General features: G+C 44.3%; 1 protein-coding gene across 1 annotated transcript in view; it reads left to right on the top strand.

Moving 5' to 3' along the window:
• The window catches only part of STK39 (serine/threonine kinase 39), a 310,033-nt gene that overhangs the window by 84,056 nt on the left and 203,868 nt on the right, over positions 1 to 22,109 (top strand). Inside the window, exons 6-7 of the mRNA XM_021702774.1 lie at positions 21,126 to 21,235; positions 21,477 to 21,578. Coding sequence (XP_021558449.1) covers positions 21,126 to 21,235; positions 21,477 to 21,578 — 212 coding nt within the window. The remainder of the gene's footprint in view (positions 1 to 21,125; positions 21,236 to 21,476; positions 21,579 to 22,109) is intronic.

Below are 22,109 nucleotides of genomic sequence, written 5' to 3'. Positions count from 1 at the left end.
GAGTGGAAGAGGCCTCTCTTCCAGTATTTAGGGTTTAGGGTCTTTGCATATCAAGTTCTTAGAGCAGAGTTGATCACACTCCTTGGTTCTAGTTTTGTTTCTGGACAAATGCGAGGATCTGGGGTATTATTGGAAATGCGAGAGCTCAGCAGAAAACAAACACACCCCCAACACAAAGGATAAGCCTTGAGTCATCTCTTTGATTCATTGTTTGTTCCTCTCTAGGTGCCAGAGAACCTGTCAGGTGATGCCTGGTCTGTATGACAGGCACAGTGCTGACCTTGGGCTCTGTGTTTAGTTGGGTACATTCAGGGGGACTTTTATTTATTTCCTTTTAAAGGGGAGAAAAGATGTTTTAAAAATATAGAAGGGAAACAGAATATATTTCAAATCAAATGTTTCTTCCCTGGAAAACTAATAATGAAAGCGTTATCCTTTATTATTCCTCTCATTGAAGAGATACATTGAGTCAAATACAGTCATTGGCTTGAGACCACTGTGGAGGCACTCTGTGTGTCAGTTAAACACGGAGCCTTGGCATCAAACAGGCCTGGTTTCAGACCCATGGAGCAGAGTGGGGCAGGTTGTTGCATCTCTAAGCCTCAGTTTCCCCATCTGTGAGATGGTGATGATTGATACTGCCTATCATTCGAGAAGACACAGATATCCTGTGCGCCTGTTGAAACTTAAGATTCAGGGTCCTGTAAGTGCTGTGTATTTCTGGGAGTTGCAGAATGTTCTAGGTGGAGAGGAGAAGCCAACCTGCAATCAGGAGGTATTTCTGTGTAGGCATTTTTGTTAAGTTGTCTAAAGCTATTTCAGAAGAAAGGAACTTATTAATCCTTAGGACTTCAGTGAATCAGTATGAATTTTTAATTTTAAAGAAATAGACATATTCATAGCTAACTTTGTATTTTTAATTTTGTATTGTCTGTATTACAGAGGGTTTCCCAAATTGTGTAAGCTTCATGTCCCATGAAACAACTGCTGATATGGTTGTTAAAATAAGTACATAAATGTGAGAAATGCTTAGTACACCCAAAATGTGCAGTAGGCAGGGATACACATTATAAGCTTATTTATTGGAGCACTGTTTCTGGTTGCAGGAGATTGGAAACAACGTAGGTGTCCCAGTTAAATATGGTAGATGGCTTCTCTGCATTATGGGAGAGCCACCAGCTGTCATGGAGAATGAAAAGCCCGCTATACACTGATGTGAAGGAAAAAATCTCCAGGCTATGTGGTTAAATGAATACAACAGGGTGAAATAGAATGTGTATGTCACCTTTTGTGAAAGAAATGGGGAGAAATAAGAATATCTCTATATATTTATACAAAGAAACATTAGAAGGATAACGAGGAGTGGGACTGTGTGGTGTGTACCCTCTATAACGTTTTGAATTTTGAACTGTGTAAAAGTATGACCTGGGGAAAAAAATGACAGGAAATGACTTAATAAACTTCATAAACTGTCAGTTAGTCAAAGTCATTTTTATACCGTTTATGGTAAAAATTTTCATACGTAGCCTACAGTAGAAAAGAGTAGGAAGAACCTCATGTATACCCATCACCCGGCATCAGTAATGATCATTGATTCATGTATCTTTCCCCTCTCTACTTTGTGGCTCTTATTACTAACACTGAATTTTGTCCTTGAGCCATCTAAGTTAGTGCCTTATGTATGCATATCTTTTTTTTTTTTAAAGATTTTGTTTACTTATTTGACACAGAGAGTGAACGAGCACAAGCAGGGGGAGAGCGGCAGGCAGAGGGACAGGGAGAAGCAGGTTCCCCGCTGAGCAGGGAGCCCGATGCGGGGCTCGATCCCAGGGCCCCGGGATCATGACCTGAGCTGAAGGCAGACGCTTAACCGACTGAGCCACCCAGGGGTCCTAACATATCTTGTTCTTACGCTAGAGAATGGCCCTGACCCCGCAGGCTAGGGGCATTTAGAAAAAAAAAAAAAATACTTCAACAAAACAAGTGACAACTGGAAATGTCTGTGGACAGAAGCTTCAGACTCTCCCACCTCTGAGCACTCAAGTTCAGGGTGCAAGGTCGCGGATGAACTGGCATGGTGGAAATTCCCAGGTCACCACTCAAGCTCTGTGACCTTGGTCAGGCTACTCAACTTCTGTAAGACTCTGTTTCCTTAAAGAGGGATACAGATATCTCCCCCTCATCTCTCCTTGTGGCATCGAATGCGGTTCTTCCCACCCAGCGATGGTAACAGTGGCTGGTGCACGGCGCGCAGGCGACAGCCTCTGTGGTTCTTGTGTTACTCTTCTTGCTGTCGCTGCTGTTACTGCTTTCACTGCCACTGACAGGCTCGCACTGACCCTCCCCTGCACCGCCGGCAGGTCATAGGTACCTCAAATTAGTCTTGCTAGGGGTTCAGCTCTGAGGGGCTTGTGTGAGTTATAAAAAGCTAATGTTTATTAATTATGGAACTTGGAAGTTACTTTGTCATTAATCTTGTTCTAAGCTGATAAAAAAAAATATGACTGATTTTCTCTCTGGTGATGAAATGATCACTGCTCACTAAGAGGGTCAAAATAGCAGTGAACTGCCTTTGACATGCGAAGGCAGGTCAACCCTTGCCTTATTCTGCCACTTGGTGCTTTGCCAGTCACTTCATCTATTATTCTTGTCAGATTAATGACGTGAGCTCTCTCTCTAGGGCTTCTGTAGCACATCGGCCTTTTCTTTTCCTCAGTTGGGATCCCCTGAAGTAAGATTTCCTGAATTTCTCTCCCCCTCTTGGGCCTTGGGTATTTTCTCCTCACCATGGATGGTGGTGTTGCTTGCACCATGGGGGCTGCTGGGTTCAGAAGGGCACGTGGGGAAAGCCACCACCCGGGTTGTGGTGAGGATTAGATGAGTCCGTGTGTGAAGTGCTAAGCCTGGTGCGTAGGGAAGGCTTTGTGTACCACCATTCTGGGCCCTCGCTGTCATCCCTTCCGAGCGTGTGACTTCCTGCGTGTGCCACACCATGGGCTGAAATGGCCGTTTCCCGGATGTGTGATGGGGGGGTAATAGGCATTTATTTATTTTTATTTAGTTATTTTTTTTTTGAGAGCGAGCCAACAAGTACAAGCGGGGCGGGGTGTAGGTGGGGAGGGGCAGAGAGAGAAAATCTTAAGCAGGCTCCACACCCAGCACAGAGCCCAACGTGGGGCTCGATGACCCTGAGATCCCGACCTGAGCTGAAATCAAGAGTGGGTCACTTAAGTGACTGAGCCACCCAGGCGCCCTGGATTAACAGGCATTTAAACTGTACAGTTTCTACATCTCTGGGGCTATGGCTTTCTAGAATTCATATTCAATTTTTTCCATACTCTTTAACCTGAGCACAACATTGAATTCCTATGGTACTTAAAATAATTATAATAATAATAACTATTATTATTATTATTTTGGTTTTAACTCTGAAATAAGGTTATTGCTTTAAGAAAACACTTGTAATGCTTCCTTGGAACAGACAGATGCTGATGCTGTCCCTGTTTTCTAGGAGTTTGACTCTGTTGGCCAGGCGATTGGTTACTGCCTGAACGAGAACGGGGACCAGGAGTCTCTGGGTCTTTTGCTGCTATCTTTTCTGGTGGGTGAAGTAGGGGAGGTGGGTGGAAGGGTTGAAAGCTGCCTATTATATTTGGGTAGATAATAAATTGCTTTTGTTCAGGCTGTTTGTGCCCTTTCTCTTTGCATCTTTATGTTCTTTAAGCCCTATTTTTTGAAATAAAATTTAAGCAGGGGAGAAGTTTGCATTTACTTCTTTGAATGTAATATTTGTTTACCTTGAGAGTATTGTTATGAGCATTGCTTTTAAAAAGAGTATTTGTGCTCTTCTAATAGAAAACAATTTTTATTTAAATCACTCTACCATTTATATATTTCCTTTCTCAGAATTTTTTTATTAGAAAAGGGGAAATTAAGGGACACCTGGGTGGCTCAGATGGTTAAGCATCTGCCTTCAGCTCAGGTCATGATCTCAGGGTCCTGGGATTGAGCCCCATGTCGGGCTCCCTGCTCAGCGAGGAGCCTGCTTCTCCCTCTGCCTGTGGTTCTGCCTGCTTGTGCGTGCTCTCTCTCTCTCTCTGTCAAATAAATAACATCTTAAAAAAAAGGGGGGGAAATTAGGATTCCTGGTTCAGACCATGAGAAACTCTCATTCAGCCAACAAGTGTGGTGAATAAGGCAAATATGCTTGGTTCTGTTTCCAAAAGTACAGATTCTGTGGGAATTATATACATTTCTATTGACTTGGGATATAAAATCAGTAACTAATGTGTATTGAGTGCTTCCTGTATTTCAGGCTGGGTTCTGTGTGCTGAGCACATTGTGATTCGTTCACTGCAGCCCTGTAAATGTGCCCATTTTACAGACAAGAAACTAAGGTACAGAGAGGGGAAGTAAGTTGCCCAGGTCACAAGTAGGCTTCAGATTCCGGGATCTGGCTGCAGAGCCTGTGATCCCATGTCTGTGGGATTTCTAGGAAGACAGCCCTAAATCTGTGTATAAATGATCTCAGTTTGGGATGGAAGACCAGTAGCAATCACTCGCTCTTCTACACCTCTGCATGGCGATTCCATTTTGAAGCCAGGGAACGTATTCTGTACGTTTTCCCCTCTCTGCTCCTTCAATTTGAGACACAAGTCTCTGGTAAGGTTTTAGGATATAGAAGAAGCAATCCTCTCGGGTGTCACGGGGTGTCAAATTAAAGCACAGTAGTGACACCACACTTTTTTTAGACTGGAAAACTTCAGGTTTGATGTAATCAATTAAAACTTGAGGACTGCCTACTCAGAGTTTAAAAGAAAATGCTTTACTTCTCATTATATCTTCTGTGCTCAGAGGACCTGAATGTGTGACTTCCTGGTAATAAACTTGGACAGGATGCCTCGGTAAATGTAAAGGTGTCTGCTACAATACGTGATAGAAGGAGTGGCCATTTGAAAGTCACGCTCTTCCCACGGCCTAGCATTTTATTTTCCAGTCTCATGTTCTGCCATACTGTCAGGAAGAGCTTAGGTCTTTGTCTGGCAAGTGACTAAGTCTGTTTGTCTGGAATTAATGAGAGGCACTATTCTAAGAAGAAATTCATATAAAACAGGTCGCTTTGGGGTGGTCGCTGCAAAATTATTTATCCTAGGATTCTTTAAAATAGTGACCACTCTTAATGTGCTTTTAAAATGTTGATTTCAGAACATTTGCTTTCTGAAGAACTTTGTAGAAGCATACCACTGCATTATATTATTAGGTAGTTCTTACGCTCATTTTCTTACTTTTGCCTTTTAACTGTTAGTGTGTGTGTGTGTGTGTGTGAATGTGAATTTCCATTCCTAGTTTTTCATAACAAATTTGATATTGAGCTAAATCAGCCTAATACTTTAGAAGTCTAGAAAGTTATCATTACATCTATCTCAGTGTATCTGAGACCATCCTAATCAAGCTTATGTGTGCCTTGGGTTTTTCACTGTCTGAGGCACATTGGTATGACTTTGGATAGTGTCTCTCTTTTTTGGGAGGGAGATTATATCCTTAGTCAGCCTTTGAGAACATCTTGAACTTCAGTCTGCGTCTTGGACATTTAGGACTAAAACTTCTGCCAGGAAAACACGCAACTAGATTTAACTTGCTTCCAGTACTCTGGTGTTATTCTCAAGGAGCCAGAGGAAGGTGCGTGTAGTGGTGAAGTTGTGCTTTTTTGTGTGTTTTTTTGGTGGTGAAGTTTTTATTCCCATAGCTGCTAGGTTCTTTTGTTTTCCTTCTGTGCTCTAGCTCTGGTGAAATGCATTTTTTTTTATTTTAAAGATTTTATTTATTTATTTGAGAGAGAGAGAATGAGAGACAGAGAGCGTGAGAGGGAGGAGGGTCAGAGGGAGAAGCAGACTCCCTGCCGAGCAGGGAGCCCGATACGGGACTCGATCCCGGGACTCCAGGATCATGACCTGAGCCGAAGGCAGTCGCTTAACCAACTGAGCCACCCAGGCGCCCTGGTGAAATGCATTTTGATGGGGGATGGAGGAATGGGGTGGAGGGAGTATTTCTTTTGCTAGGAGGGGCTGCTGCTTCATGCAAGGTAATGTGGGCTCCCTGTGTGCAAGGGAGGCAGCAGGCTCTGATTCATATCAGAAAGTCCAAAGGCCCCTGAGGCGTTGAATCAGGAAATGACGATGTCATTGTATTTGTGGGTGCCTTGGCCTAGAGCAGGGCTCTGACATCAGACTGCTGTGGTTTCACTCCTTCTAGCCCCGTGACCAAGTTAATTAAGCACTCTGTGCCTCAGTTGCCATATCCAAACAGTGGAAAAATACTAGAGGGTTAAAGGAATTAACACACATTCCATTTTAGAATTAGGTAGCTCACATTGCTTTTGTATTGAAATGGGGGTGGGGCCCTTTAATTCTTTAGGCCTTGTGAGATCAGGGGGAAGAGGCTGTAGGCCCTCTCTCTGACCCTGCCATATCATTTTGCTCTCCCTTTTTCTTTACCCCATTGATTTCCCCCATATCACCAGGGTGAAAAATGTGCAATGCAGATCTGACCATATAATTCCCTTGCATAAAGTTTAAAACTGTTGCTGGTGGAATAAAGCCCTTAGCTCCCTAATATGGCATATGAAGGCCCTGCCTGTTTTTCCAGTCTTGTCCACCCACGCTTTTCTGCTTCCTGCTGTAAGGCAAGCTCTGTGTTAGGCAGCTACCCATGAAATGATTAATACAGTTAAGGAAGAGTGAAGCAGTACACACGAATTAAGAACAGTGGCACACTCCGAACATAGAGTATGCGTGCAAGTGAAGATCTTTGGAGGGCATAAAGTGCTTTATAGTGAACCAAAATGTATGTTTTGACTTTCAGGAAGTTTATCATTATGTGAATCGTGGTTTAATGAATTATGCCGTAGTTTTCACATACACATTTTTTGTTTGTTTAAGTAAATAGGGACAGCAAATTAATGTAGCTCCCTGAATTTTGGGATCTTGACAAATCAAACGGTAACATTTGGTGCAACCCCTAGCATGAAGCAAGAATGCATTCAATTCTGGAAACCCAGTTATATCCACTCCATGTGTTTATCATCAGTAAGAAATACTTGGGGAGATTTCAAGCAGCTTCCCATCCTTTAACAGCTGCTGGCAGTTGTCTGAGCAACAACTTAAGGAAGTCTTCCTGGGTGAATGCGATGGGGGGAAATCCCTTTGCTCTGCCCGTCCGCTGGAATATTTCCCCAGCTGTGCACATTAGCTGCATGGGGCACACGGTTGAGCTTTAAGGAGGAGGGTCTAGGAGGACATGGGGCAGATGGGACTTGGTCTTCCTTCTTCCTTGCCTCCCTCCCTTCCCTTCTTTCCTTCCTTCTTCTCTTTTTTCCTCCCTGCCTTTAATGACCTGCAGTGTCGTAATTAAATTACATTTTATATATTCCCACAAGCTGCTGAGGTCTGGGAAAAACAAGAGTTGTTAGACAAAGAGCAGAGCAGTCCAGTTCAGTTCTTTGCATGATCATTTTTTCATTTATTTGTCTGCTTCCCAGAACCTGCATTTGTTATAACAAAAAACGGCCCTTCCCTGGTGAAAAGGTGAACATCAGTTGTTTGGGTTTAATGCGCCCGAAGTGGTTGATTGGCAGACTTTTTTTTTTAAGGTTTTATTTATTTATTTGACAGAGAGAGTGAGAGCACAAGCAGGGGGAGGGGCAGAGGGAGAGGAACAAGCAGACTCCCCACTGAGCAGGGAACCAGATGTGGGGCTCGATCCCAGCACCCCGAGATCCTGACCTGAGCTGAAGGCAGACGCTTAACCGTCTGAGCCACCCAGGCGCCCCGGTTGGCAGATCTTTACTGAGCTTTTGTTGTGCTGCAGGCCTAGCCCTTGGGGCAGATACGATGGTCGGCGATGCGGACACCGTGTGTACTGGCCTAAGTTTACAGTTCAGGTGAAGCCTATTAAACAGTTAACTATGGTATTTAATTTCAAAAATTTGTCAGTGGAGGGAAATGTGGGGAATCTACGTTAGCCCCATGAGGTCTAGTGTAACAGATTGTCATGGGGAATAAATCTTAAATGTGCATGGTAAATATGAATGATTTGGGGAAAGGTGTTTTTGATCAGTAACATATTAGAAGGTACTGCATATGTCATACTATAAGTTAGAGATTTGTAGGAAATCTGAATAGAGTTAACATGTATTTATACTCTCTGGAATATAGATTTAACCCTTGAGTACATGGAATACACTTGAAGACACAGTAGCCAAGGACTATCTAGCTTTCTGAGTCACTAACTTAGCCTGAGCCCCCAACCAAGTCCTTTGCTGGCCATTGTATCACCTATAAAATGAGGTTCTTGGCCTCTCAAGTTTCCTTTTAACTCTAAAGCTTGTATAATTTCAATACAGAAAAGCTCTATAACTCCCACCCCCCCTAACAGAATGCCCTTCTCATAGTCTTCCCGCTTCTTTTAAAAATGGCAGCTCCGTCCTTCCATGGCATAGGCTAGGGATTGGTATTCTCTGATCGTTCTCTTTCTCTCATACCCATCCTGCCCAGTTTGTCAGCAAATCCTCTTGCTGACCATGTCTCACCACCTCCCCTCTCATCCTGGTCTGGGCCACCATCAGCTCTTGCCTACGTTATTGAGGTGGTCTCCTAAGAGGTCCCCTTACGTTCTCTACATGGCAGCCAGACGGATGCCGTTAAACTAAGTCGGCTTGTGTCACGCCCTCACTCAAAGCCCTCCACTGCCTTCCCATCTCAGAGTGAAGTCATAACTCATATGGTGGCCCGGCCTTACAAGATTTGGCCCCTAACATGATCTTGTTGACCTCATCTCTTCCTCCATCTTCTCCCTCACTCTATTCCAGTCAAACTGGCCTCCTTGCCATGCATGCTCCTGCCTCAGGACCTTTGCACCGGCTGCTCAATCCCAAATAGTCTTTCCAGTACCTCCCTCAGATCTTAGCTCACATGTCACATCAGTGAGGCTTCCTTGGCAATTCTGTGGTAAATTGCAGACTCCTCTGCCCTGGATTTCCTCTCTCCTGATCTCTTTTTCTTTACTGCATACCTCGGTGTACACCGTGTTCATGTTGTCGATGTGTGGTCCTAGACCAGCAGTATCACCATCACCTTGGGAACTTGATAAAAACGTAAATTCTGTGTTCTTCCACCCCTGGAGCTGCTGAATCTGAAACCTGGGGAGGAGCGGAGCCCAGCGGTATGTATGTGAAGAAGCCCTCAGGTGACTGTGATACTCACTGAAGTCTGAGAAGCACTGCTGTGTGCTGCACTTAGCGATTTCGTTTGCTGACCGTATTTACCTCTCCTTCCCGCTGCTGCCCCAACTTAAAGGTCAGCTTCATGAAGGAGGGGTTTCTGTTTTACAGTCCCAGTGTTTAAAACTGGAAATGACACTTAGTAAGAGCTCAGTAATAGTCGTTGAATGAATTAATGAAAATATGACTATTCAGTAAATGTAGATTAAAAGAATACTGAGCAACAGAGTTGAATAATGTGATCCTCACATTTCAGTGACTCTTCAGTGTTAAGATTCTTCAGTGTGAGGCTTTCTTTATTGTAGATTTAAAAATCTGCAGATTCTTTGAAGATTGTGTTAGCTTCAACTAATCCTTCTCCAAACTTTGTGGAAATGATGTGAATTGTTGCTTTAAATACTTGTGGCAACTGGAATTGTGCTGTTTTAATCATCTCCCGTAGGGACCATCTCTTGTAGAGTGTACAGATGGGTCATTCTAGTTTATTGAAAGCTTCTGATATTAGAGCTAGTTAAGTGGAGATTTGTATGAAAAAGACCACCTGCAGGTATATGAATATTGCATTGGAAATTTAGACTTATTAATATTTGATCTAAGTTGCTTGTGCCCGTCTTTGCAAATATGGCCAGCCAGGAGCTCCCATTGACTTCAGAGCATGCGTTGGGCTTGGGAAATGATACCTGTCTAATATACTTACCTAGTGCTCTCCTTTCAATAGCACTGTCACTTCAGCAAAGTAGGTCTTAGGGATGAGGGGACTGAGGACTGCTGAGCGATTGTGGATGCCTTTAAGGTCATTTTCAAGGTCCTAAGAGCCAATCATTCTCAGATCTCCTGACTTCTCTTTCAGGCCTTAGCTCACTTCCTTACCTTTGGGCTCCCCTCACCCACCCCCACTCTTCACACTGTGCCTTTTGACAGTTCAGCCCCCCTGGTGCTCAGTGTTTTCAGCTGCAGAATAAGGAAGGTTGACAAGACTTTCTCCAGGACCTGTCTTACATCAAAATATTAGAGTGGCCCTTCATAAGCCTCAGTCACTAAAGAAATTCTCTATCCTGTTTGAAAGCTTTCAAATCAGAGGATGGTCTTGGGCATGGAGGGGAGAGTAAGCCAAGTATCTGTCCTGTGACTACTTTTACCAGAACATCTTTACAGATATCCCGCCCTCACTGGGGAGCCAGGGAAGAACGGATTTGTGATTTGGGGATCATCTGTGGTTTTCCTTTGCTCACCGTAATTACCACATTTGATAGAAAGCTGACCACTAGTGAGTTCTTGGTCATGCCTGTCATTGGACTTGAGAAAGCTGGCTCGTGCCTGGCACCTTTAGCACAGCTGGCCTGGGATTACTGCTCCAGCCTTCTCCTGCCTTCTGCTGGTGCCCCACCAGGTATGGCTTCTGGCTCCACTTGTCACTGGGAATTCACCTGCTTTGGTGAAGGGTTCTGTGGCTCTCACATAGACGGGCAGATGATCTGTGGTTTGCTGTCATCTTAAACTCGTGTTCTCGTTCACGCTTTGGCTAATTGATCGCATTAGTCAGCTGAACTGTGAACCAGATGTGAATTGACATCAGCCAACACTTACCTTCTGTCTTTTTGTCCCTCTTAAGCCTGGGTTGTCCCGAGTGGGAGAATGGGGAGAATGAGGAATTAGGGAGTGAGTGGTCGCTTGTGGAGCCTCGGCACTTTTACCAGTCAATCTCCTGTGGACATTTTCTTGTTATTCGTCTGTGGCATCATGAATGGGATGTTGATTCCGTGTACAAAGTACAAACAAGTGGCTAAGAACTTCTCTTATATGAGTTAAAATATAGCACACTTGAAGGAAACCTGTTGGTGGCAATTTTGAGAGCCTACCCACATGAAAGGCCAGTGGTGGGAAGGTTTGCTTCTTTGTGTCTCTTTTATTTTGGAAGGTGAAACTCTTCCTTTAGGGAATACGGATGTGATGTCTTCTGGTTTTTTCTTTTGTTGTCAGAAAAGGACTGCCTCTCCCTTCCTCATTCATTGATGGGAAACGCGGGTTTTTCAGAGCAGCCGAGAAGTGACTCTTGGGTGCAGCCTCGGGAAATATGGCAGATGGTGTCTTCTGTGAGTGGATGCCTGGGACACCATGTTGTGGTTGGGGGCTGCAGCCTGTAGAGTCAGAGAAGGCCACTGAACACCATTTGCGTACAAGAAGGAATAAATAAGAGTTGAAAACCAGGAGTCTGACTAGAGGAAAGGAGATTGGGTGGAGAGTGAGGGTTTCAGAGAACTCGTTTTGGTTCTGTCTGGTCCCTCGTGGGGTGCCAGCCTTCCTCCTGAGCAGGGCAGGTGGTGTGTCCCAATCCGTAATAAAGTAGTGATTACGAATAGTAGATAAGGTGCCAACACGTTTATCATTTGCTTAAAAGATGAGCAGATTCAAGGTTATCGTTCTAATCATCTATCACCCTCACAAAATCGCATATCAGAGGTTGAGAGAGGAATAGTGTTACAAACGTCTGTGCTGAGAATGATACCTACCCGAAGCCTATCTTCTCTGTACCCTGGCGCTCTACTGAGCAGCTGTTACTGATGGACTGTTAATAAGTATTGTGATCATAAATTATCTTCATGTATTTTAAAAAAAGATTTTGTACAAATTGGAGTGTGCCACGTGTGTGAATTTGTTTGTGCCGCTTGACACACCCTTGAGAATCACAGGGTCAGTTCTTTGTGGGACGTGATTTAGGTTTCTAGTATTGCCCTCGTGTTTACTGGGTCATAAAATACATGAGTGTGCATGCATAAATACTTTTTTCCTGCTACTCTCTCTCCACTACTGGAGTTCTTTGCATCTAAGAGGTGAAAGAGGGAAGCCATGGTGTTGGCAACACTTTGGGGTCATCCAGTCGTACCGAATCAGGCCATAGCACCTGCTAGGAAGACCATACTCTTGAGCAATGCTTCTCCAACTTCCCTGTGCATCACATCAGCTAGGGATCCTGCTACAATGCAGATGCTGACTCAGTAAGTCTGGGGTGGGACCCAAGAGTCCACATTTCTCCGAGGCTCCTCAGTGATGCTGATGGTTCTGGTCTGTGGACCCCACTTTTGAGTAGCAAAAGTCAAAGATACTTCTTTCTCTTATGTTCTTAGAAGTGTATTGTTCTGTCTCTGGCAGGTTTATGTGAGTGTAGCCCAAAACAGAAACTATTGGCAAAAAAAGGGAACTAAACTCTTCTTGCAGTGGTTTTTTTTTTTCCCCCTTGAGATGCCTGTGCATTTATTTGTTTTAATTTGTGCCCCTGCATTAAAAGCCATGCTTAATACTAGAGCTGTTTTAAAAAAAAAATACTAGAGCTGTTTAAAACTCCAGAATTGCACTGTGTACTAAATTGTTTTTTTGCTGATTTTACTGAGTCCTTTTGGGGATTGCAGTGCCTTTAGCCTCTGATGCAATGGTTAACCCTTAGTCATCAGGAAGCATGAATTAACATGGTGGGCCTGGGGAAAGACAGGTGATTTGGAGTTAGGAAGCCTTTGGGTACAAATGCCAGAGTGCTTGACGGGCAGGAGATTAAGCAATAAGGACATTTAATTATCTCACATAACAGAAGTCTGGGGCATTAGGTTCCAGGGTTGGTGCAGAAGCCCAGCAATATCCCAGAGGTCATGGGCTCTATCCTGCTTTCTGTTCTGCACCTCACTATGTCGGCCAGAGCCTGTCCCCATGGGCTGCTCACTCCCAGCTTCCTATCCTCGATGGCAGTGCCCTCAACGGGCTGGGGAGTGGGCAGTAAAGGAGCCTTGTATGGTGGTTCTTCTATACAGGCAAAGAATTTCCGTGCAAGAGCTTGCACTGTATGCCCCCTGGATCTTATGGGCCAGGACTAGGGCAGACCCTCAGATCCTCCACTGGTAAGAGGAACCAAACACCATGATTGGCTTAGAGCAGGTACGATTAATCCCCTGAGGCCTGGCAAACAATCAGGATTCTGGCAGAGAAGAATGGATGGGTATGGATGTTGGGTAGGCAGCCAACAAGGACTGTTATTGAGAATCTACTATATATGTTCTGAGCTCCCCATTTTATAGCTTGTGAAACGGTTGCTCGAAGCAGTTAAGTAAATGATCAGGGAGTGTAGTTGGGATCACCCACAGGCCTGTTTGATTCCAGAGTGCCTTCTTGAGGCAGAAATGTGGCTCCTTGGTACTCACTGTGTCCTTCTTTGGTGCCTCTTCTCTTCCCTTTAGTTTCAGGATTGCTGGTGGGAGACTCACTAGAAATGGTCAGGACCTCAGGATACCCCTGAGTAGGGGCCACACAATCCCACACCAAGTGGGTCACCCTTTGGCCTCTAAAGAGTTGGGTTCCGTTCATGGTGCACTGAAGCACCACCATCAGAAGAGTGAGAAAACCACTCCTGTGAGCAAGGCGGTGTTATTTCAGGAAGGAGCCGAGCCCAGGGAGCGTGGGCAGCCACGTCCCAGGTCTTGCCACATCTTCACTTGGCCCGCTGGGATCTGGGCCCTGCTTCTTGCTCTGGGTTAGCTGCGTTCCGCTGAGCATGGCCCAGGTACCCAGAGGTGCGGTGCCCACCCAGCGGACTGGAGGCGCCCCCTCGGCCACTTCCAAGTCTGGGTTTGCCGGCATTCCCAGCAGGCCCGAGGGGACGGCCCTCCCTGGTTCCGCGCAGCGGCGGCTCTCAGTGCCCGGAGCTCTGACGACTCTCTGAAGATGGCAGGGCTCCAGGAGAGTGAAAAGTCGTTCCTACTTCATTTATAAACAAAAATGCAATAAACAGTGAAAGTGGTGGAAAGGTTGGCTGTCATCATATGTTAAGAAAATGAAACTGGAAAACAGGGCCTTGGTCAGTGAAAGCAGCTAAAACCGCGGCGCCAGAGCATGCGGTGACCGGGAGGCACCGCAGTTGGAAGCAATAGTCCGGCAGCCTGCCGGCTCCCACCCGCCCGAGGACCTGTGGCCGCGGGGAGGAGGAGGGGCGCGGGGGTGCTTCGCCCGTCTCCACTTGCCTTGTCGGGAGAGAGATTTTGACCAGAGGGGACTACGGTCAGACCTGCACTTGAGGAAGATGAGTCTGGATGGAATAAGCTGGATTGCAGTCGCAAGAGGGGTGCTTTTGATTCTGTAACTGCTAAGGCCTCTCCTTACCCTGGTCTGTAGTTTCCTTCCCTCACCAAGAAAGCCAGCGGGGAGAGGGCGCCTAGGAATTGCCAGCAAGCCGAGGATGACATCTTTAGTTCTGAGGACCCGGATGCTGGGCACATTAATGTATTTCTTCTATTCATGCTGTTTGGGTCATGTAACATTTGCTATTTAAATTGATATCACATGTTCCCACGTTGGCTCTCACCAGAAGGCCAGGGTTGCGTCTAAATCAAAGCTCTGGAAGCCCCCGGCTTTAAATCCCACAGGGAGTAGAGGTTATTGTGAACACCCTGAGGTTCTGGAACCGTGAGTAGGGTGCTTACCACCGGCACACCTTTTATAAAAACAACACAATAAGAACTCAGTACGGTGTTTAAAACAACTTTCCATAGTCTGCTGTTAAGAAAATATTTGCTTGTTTTATACCCACGGTTATATAGTTTGCATTATTTAAATCATAACGTACTTCTTTACATGCTTCTTCATTCATCCAACATTGGTGGCATGGCATTTTAAGGAAACCTGGGGGACTCAGGAAGGTTGGATGCTGGCAGCCCTGAAAATGTTCCTGGGTGTTTAGAAGCACACTTCAATTTTGCCAGTCAAGTCTTAAGAGTCTCTTGTGAGAAAAAAAATAAATAAAAAAATCTGGGAGTCAAACCAAATTGTGAAGGGATTGTTTTTGATGATATAAATATGACATTTCGGATTAACCAGGGAATCTCAAACGAGTTTTTCTGTGTTGGGTAATCACAACTTGATCTTTACTCAGGGAAGAGCTCAAGAGTTGTGGAGTATTAACCCCATTATTCCATCTTGCGTTTCCTTTTCAGTACAGAAAAATACACTGAATTTTCTCAAAAAGGAAACCAGGGCTAACTGGCTAACTCCTCTGTGAAGGGCTGTGGATTTTATCCAGACCCTCGATAACTTGCTGTGTATGTGGTCTTTGGCAAGACCATCTTTTTAATTCCTTCCTCTCCTTCAATTCCAATAGCCACTAAATCATCGTATTTTTCTAAGAATTTGTCTAATCCTTTCCACTTCCAGAGTCTCTCTAAAGGTACAGGCCCTGTTGATTTTGCTCCTGAACATCCCTGCGTGAGTCCTTTCCCCAGATTTCCTCTTTGGCTAGAGTGAGCGCTGCGGTGGTCCGGGGGGTCACGCGGATCAGGCTCACCCTCCCTTCCCTGGTTCTTAGACTCTGTAGCTGGGCTCCTCCACAGTCTCGGTGCTTCCCTGCTTTTCTAGACCGTGGCCACTGGGGAAAAGAGACTGCCTCAAGCAAGGAGCTGGCAGGGGGCCCCGCGTCTGTGGTGGCTCCCGCTCCCCAAGACCCCCAGCCAGCTGCTGGCAGGTCTCAAGGGATCTGATCTGTTGTAACCTGTTTTGAGTACGTTTTAGGCAATCAACAGTGTTGATTCCATTATTCTCTGGCCAAGTGTTGAATTAACCTGAGCCAATTTCTCATGTGCGACTCAGGTTCCTCCTTCTAGGTATTAGTAGCTGTTGTAGATGTTGGAGGCAGGTGAGGGTTAGGGTTGGCTCTTTACCTGCAATGCCACTCCCAGGTTTTAAGGAAATCAAGTTTCAGACTGAATTTTGCCATTCATTGGCAAGCAAGCCCCTAAAGAGTTCTCACGGTTTGTTCTGTAGGCTCAAGGAAGTTCCTGCCCTCTGTCCTTCTAGGTGAGTGAAAAATCCACGTGAAGCAGACGAATTTTGGCAAAAAATTCCAGATGCAATTTTCTCGTACATGTATACTTGGTGTGTAGAATCAAGCTAGACCTGGAACTGGGGAGGGACTTAGCTTACTCCTGGACCTGGCTGGATTCTTTTTGTTCATGCAAGAGTGGCGAGGTTAGCTAAAATAAATATTTTAGCCATTCTCTGTGCGCTAACTACCTTTACTTTCATCTGAGAAGGCTTATTTCTCACATGCGTCATGCCTGCCAACAGGTGACTGGCATTATTATTCTCCAATAATAGCCCCTTTTGGGCCTTCACCTGGCTCATACTTATTTACACTTACAGATAGCAGAAATACTTTTAGCAGCTGCTTCCGGCATCCTTAATCAAATGCGACCAGAACCTTCCGGCCCTGGGCACTCTGAGTCAGAATGCCAGTTGACCACTTGGGTCTCATGAATATAATACTACATATGATGTATGTTAAAGTACCTTCAGTAAATTTTAGGCCTCATAGCAGCTTAGCAGATTCGTTTTGCAGGCTAAACCAGGGAGGCATAATTGCTCTATTTTGCTTTTCCAATTTTTTTTTTTAAGTGAATCTGTTGCCAACAATAACAGAAAAGAGAGGTTTTACGTAAAGATCTTGGTATTTGGTTTGCTCTGGGAAAATGGGGACATCGGCCACGCCAGGCCCTATTCCTCTTTGGTGATTTTCTTTTCCAGTGGACTAGAAGCAGCCTGCACTGAGAATGGGCTCCTGGGGAGGGCCCAGCACTGCCTAGCGACCCCCTGTGCTGACACTAAGTATCAAGTGCCCTTTAATGGTTGAGATTGGGCTGCTGCTGTGCAGGACCCCCTCCCCCGTCTTATTCCTGCCTGGCCCCTCTAGGTATTTGAGCCTGTTCGACCCTTGCAACTGTCACACACTTTTTCTTCTTGGCTCAACACTTGTGCTTTGCTCAGGCTGTTTCTCTGTCTGGAATGCCATATCCTTTTAGGCTTGCCTATCCAGGTCTTAACCTCTTCTCGAAGGCCAGGTGGTCCGAGGCCCCTGTCATGACTATGACAGCCCGTAGTTCCCCTATCTACACAGACAGCACAGCGTAGCTCTGTTCATTGTTTCCTGGCCTCCCTCTCCTTGCTGGTCAAGGCTTAAAGCCAGGAAACCTATTTTTCTCATATTTTATATCTACCACTGTAAAAATGTTCATGCTTAACCCTCACCCCACTTCAAAGGCAGAGAATAGTGGCTTATCGATCGACCTCACATTGGTTGGAAAGCAGATTTATAAATGGGGAAAAGAAGCAGGAGAGTGTTAGCCATATGAACGTAATATAAAATTAGCAGAACTGAGAAAGCTGGTAGGAAGGCCCAGAAGCCCCGGTTAAGTGGTTGGCGGAGCAGCATGGCCCCTGCGGGTGAGGACCATGCTCTTTCCTGGAGGGTCCGCCCACTCTTCACATCAGGTGGCTAATACCGCAAACCCTGCAGGTCTGCCCGGGGGCTCAACATTCACGTATATACAAATAAGACTATTCCCAGAGTGACTTAATCACGTACCACAAATGAGGCAAAGGTGTTGGATGCACATCAGACCAACCACACCCTAACATAGAGGCAGCCATGAAAAAGCCCCAAGGCGCCAAGAGTCAGGATGTCAAGGATGCTGCCGTTCTTAATCGGAATGTGCAGAACGGCCTCTCCTGACCATGCTACGCTTAGCGGAGGGAACAGCGTACCTGGACGACGACAGAGCATTGGGTGCACAGGCAGACTGTGAGGGGCCAGTTGGACGGCAGGGCTGATGATGGATCTTGGGGATAACCAGTGAGTCCTTCAGCAGGGGGAGGCTCAAGGTCTGAATTTGGGAGTAGGGGCAGCTGAGGCGGGAGAGGGAAAAAGGGGAGTCAGATTTGCATGTTGTGCTGAGGGATTTTGACTTTATTCTGGGGAGGAGAAGGCCTTTAAGGCCCTCTGAGGGAGAAGTCAGGTGTGTGACTGAGGAAGGCCTGGTTGCCAGGGCATGGTCCTGGAGAAAGCCGGAGGAAGGTGGGGGTTTAGGAGGCTGCCACTAAGTGCGTGGATTCAAAAGATGTGAGGGGAGCCTTTCAGTTCCTACGCTGACAGCTTTCTTTCTGGTCTGAGATGCAGCTATTCCCGGAGGCAGGAAGATGGACTGGCTAACTCTATGTGGAGCCTTTGATTCCATATTGCCAGACAGACGTTCATGGTTTCTGACCCAAGTGTATCTTGTTGCACTCCCTTCGGCAGTATAGACGTCCCTCTTAGCAAATAAGGACTCTTTTCAGTGGCTCTGCCCCTCCCCGCCCTCGTTCTCACCATCCTATGCACGCTGTCTGGACAGAATAGAGCAATTTTCCTTTTTACACACGTACCCTATGTACTTCGGTCAAAGTGTCGTCTCTCAGTTCATAGAAATCTTTATGTATACACATTGGCAATCCATAGGAGCCACTTATGTATGTACTCGAGTCATAAGCGTGAGTAGATGTTAGGATTGGTATTTTCTGCTTCTAGAATTTTTGTTTTGAGCTTTAAAGACATTTAAGCATCTGTTTATGGCTTTAAAGTGAGTGTTCTAAGTGGAGGCTATGAATAAATATGTGAATCATGAAGGATATATTGAAGGGGTATTGTCCATAGTAAATTGCTACTATACAACTCTTTTCAGCTGTTTTTGCATCTCTAAAAAGGTCTAATGTAATCATATGGTATTTTTAAGGAATTAAATTTAATGTTAACTATGGATTTTTTTCTGATTATATCTTTTAGGAGAGACTGGGGTGTAGAGTTGCTTCAACTGCATTAAAAAAAATCTGTTTTTCCTTAGAGCAACTTCTACTCATATTCTTACTTATTTACAGATGATATGTACTTAGGATTTTGTTATAAAAATTTTTTTTTAAAGATTTTATTTATTTGAGAGAGAGAGAGCACGAGCAGGGCGAGGGGCAGAGGGATCAGGAGAAGCAGACTCCCCACTGAGCAGGGAGCCCAGTGCGGAGCCCAGGACCCTGGGATCATGACCCGAACCAAAGGCAGATGCTTAACTGACTGAGCCACACAGGCACCCTTGTTACAAAATTATTTTAATAGAAATGGAATGTTGGGTTCATTGTTGAACTTTTCAGAAATATAAGTTAAGTTGAAATTAATATTTTTCAAAGCCGATCATGTTATCTTTTCCTCTAGCCAAATATAGTAGATGCTTACAAATAATTTAATTCACCTAGTTCTTCTGTAAGAACATGAATTTTATTTGCTTCTACCCACAGGACACTGGTTCGTTCACTGGTTCTAGAGATTTCTTTTCACAAGGCTTCATTTTTCCCTCAGAAATATAAGAGTTCAAAGAGTTTTAGAGTTTGGCACATATGTGCAAATTAAATTATATAGCATTTTCAGAATATGCTTTTGCTCAATATTAACATGAGAGGAGCAGTTGGAACAAAGACTACATTTGTCAATTTTTATTCCTTTTACTTGTAGTTGAAATCCTGTTGGGAGTTGAGTAAATGTAAATGTAAATAAAATGAAACAGTCAATATATTTCAACTCCGGGAACTGGTTACAGTGTTACCGCATCACAATATTGAAGGCCTAAAGCAAATGCTAATACATTTTGACCTTGGCTTGTGCTTGATGTTGTTCTTTGGTAATTGCTGTCATCCTGGCAAGTCATCAAAGGGGACCAGCAAAGGAGAATTATAGGAGAGGAATTTGAAGGGGCTCAGGGTACATAGTTGGCTGCAGCATTTTGAGGTGTTGACTGCTTTTTTAAATTACCATTTACCGGCTTATTATTGAGCTGTCCTTGAGTTGGCTCTAGCTTGTAGGGCTGTATTAGCCTTGAGTAGCTGGTACTTATTAACTAACTTCAACTTTTAGTAAAAATCTACGCAGAAATGCATGCATTAGTAATCACCGGGTATTCCTTCTCTGTGATCACAAACGAACATCATTTTTGCATAAATACATGTGTGTATGTATATAGAGTATGCCTAATTCATCGTCCTGCAAAAAGAATTTCTAGTATGTAATAGATGTTAAGAAGAGTATTATTTCATTCTACAAACCATTGTATCTATACTTAAGAAAATTATCCAAAAAGCAAACGTTGGAAAAAAAAAATCTTTGCTGACTGAGCTTTTCCCTTGTGTTGATTGCTACATCTGTACAAACCTGGGCAGTTGGCTTTAGGTACCTGGGTTCGTGGATTTGCTATTACGATTTTGCCTAAGGTGTCAGCACTGTTTAAGCAAGGCCATGAGAATGTGGAAGATGAATGTTATTATCCTTTATTTAAATCTTTTTATTGAATTATAATTAACATACAAGGTTATATTAGTTTCAGGTGTACAATATAATGATTAAGCAATTCTATACATTACTCAGTGCTCATCACCATAAGTGTAGTCTTAATCCCCTCTATTTCACCCTCCCCCAAGCCACCTTTAAAAAAAATCCACTCCCCAAACATTGATGATGTGGAATTAAAGAAGCTGGAAAATAATCATAACAAAAGAAACACATAAAAAGAAACTACATCACATACTGGTTTTACTGCTTCCCGTGCTATTCTCCCCCCCCCCCCCCCCCGCGGTGCTATTCTTAGAAATGATTTGTTGAAATGAATCTTAGCAAAAAGCTAAGATCCTTTATATTTTGGGCTCTGAGAATGTGTTTTCATTTTTATTGAATTAATAATTTATGGTTAGTTATGATTTCTGATACCTTTTTGGTAGAACATATAATTTGGTGTGCTGAGTTTCTGGACTGGTGGGGTTGCTGACCCATCACCCATGATGGTGTTCTCTAAAGTGTAGGTTGGCGGGTGGCAGGACTGCCTTGGTGTATCCCCGAGAGAGCTTCATGGTGTTTGGAACAATTCATCATCACTGGAAAGGTCCCCAGGAAAAGAGAGGTTTATAAAGTCAGAATGTGTAAGCAATAATGTCTTACATAAAATAAGGGTGATTTTTTTTTTTCTTTTAGATTTTGGGGTAAGTGCATTCTTAGCAACAGGGGGTGATGTTACCCGGAATAAAGTAAGAAAAACATTTGTTGGTACTCCGTGTTGGATGGCCCCTGAAGTCATGGAACAGGTAAAAAAAAAAAAAAAAAAAAAAAAAATGCTTTGTATCACTAAATACATTAACATTTCATTCAAGTCAATCATTTTACTAGAATGCATCATATAACTAAGATTTAGTTCCCGATTGGTGGGCCTTAGCAAAGTACTATCAGAGTTGTGCATCCCTGCTGTAGACCTCCAACATGATACGGACTTCCGGGCGGGTGACCTGCCTACTGTGTAATTGTGTTTTTTCCTCCTTCTGTTCTTAGGTGAGAGGCTATGACTTCAAGGCTGACATGTGGAGTTTTGGGATAACTGCCATTGAATTAGCAACAGGAGCAGCGCCTTATCACAAATACCCTCCTATGAAAGTAATTACTATTGGAAATAATATGTCTGGCTTGAAATAGGATTTAATGGAATCTGTTCTGTAATTCTCTTAAACATAGTCATTTTTCTCTTAGACCTGAGGCGAATTAATGGAGGAATGCAGCCAAGTTAAATGTTGTCGGATGTGGACAGAATAGCTCAAAAGTGGTCCAGTTCCCGGCTTTGAAGCTCGCTTTACATTCTTAGCAGAGAGCTGTCTGAAGACTGCGATCACTTTGGCCAGTGAAGGTTGAGAACTGGGACAAATGCTGGTCACTACTCTTTTGATAGCTGAAGACCCCAGACCCCCAAGGAAAATCTAAAAATAGATTACAGCGACATCATCTTTGCAGATGGATTTCCCCCATTTTTTTTAAATGATCTGTGACATTTCACCCCTGTGCTCACTGTGTCATGTTGGTGACTCATCTGAAATAAGGGAGCCCAGTGTTTTTAGGCAATAACCTACATTTGGATGGTGTTTTCAGATTTTTGTGATTCTTTTAACTGGCCTACATTATTATTTCACTTAT

The sequence above is a fragment of the Neomonachus schauinslandi genome, chromosome 3 (assembly GCF_002201575.2).
Source record: "Neomonachus schauinslandi chromosome 3, ASM220157v2, whole genome shotgun sequence".
Classification (NCBI taxonomy): Eukaryota; Metazoa; Chordata; class Mammalia; order Carnivora; family Phocidae; genus Neomonachus; species Neomonachus schauinslandi.
The sequence above is the reverse complement of the archived record's forward strand: the minus strand, read 5'-3'. Positions and strand labels throughout refer to the sequence as shown.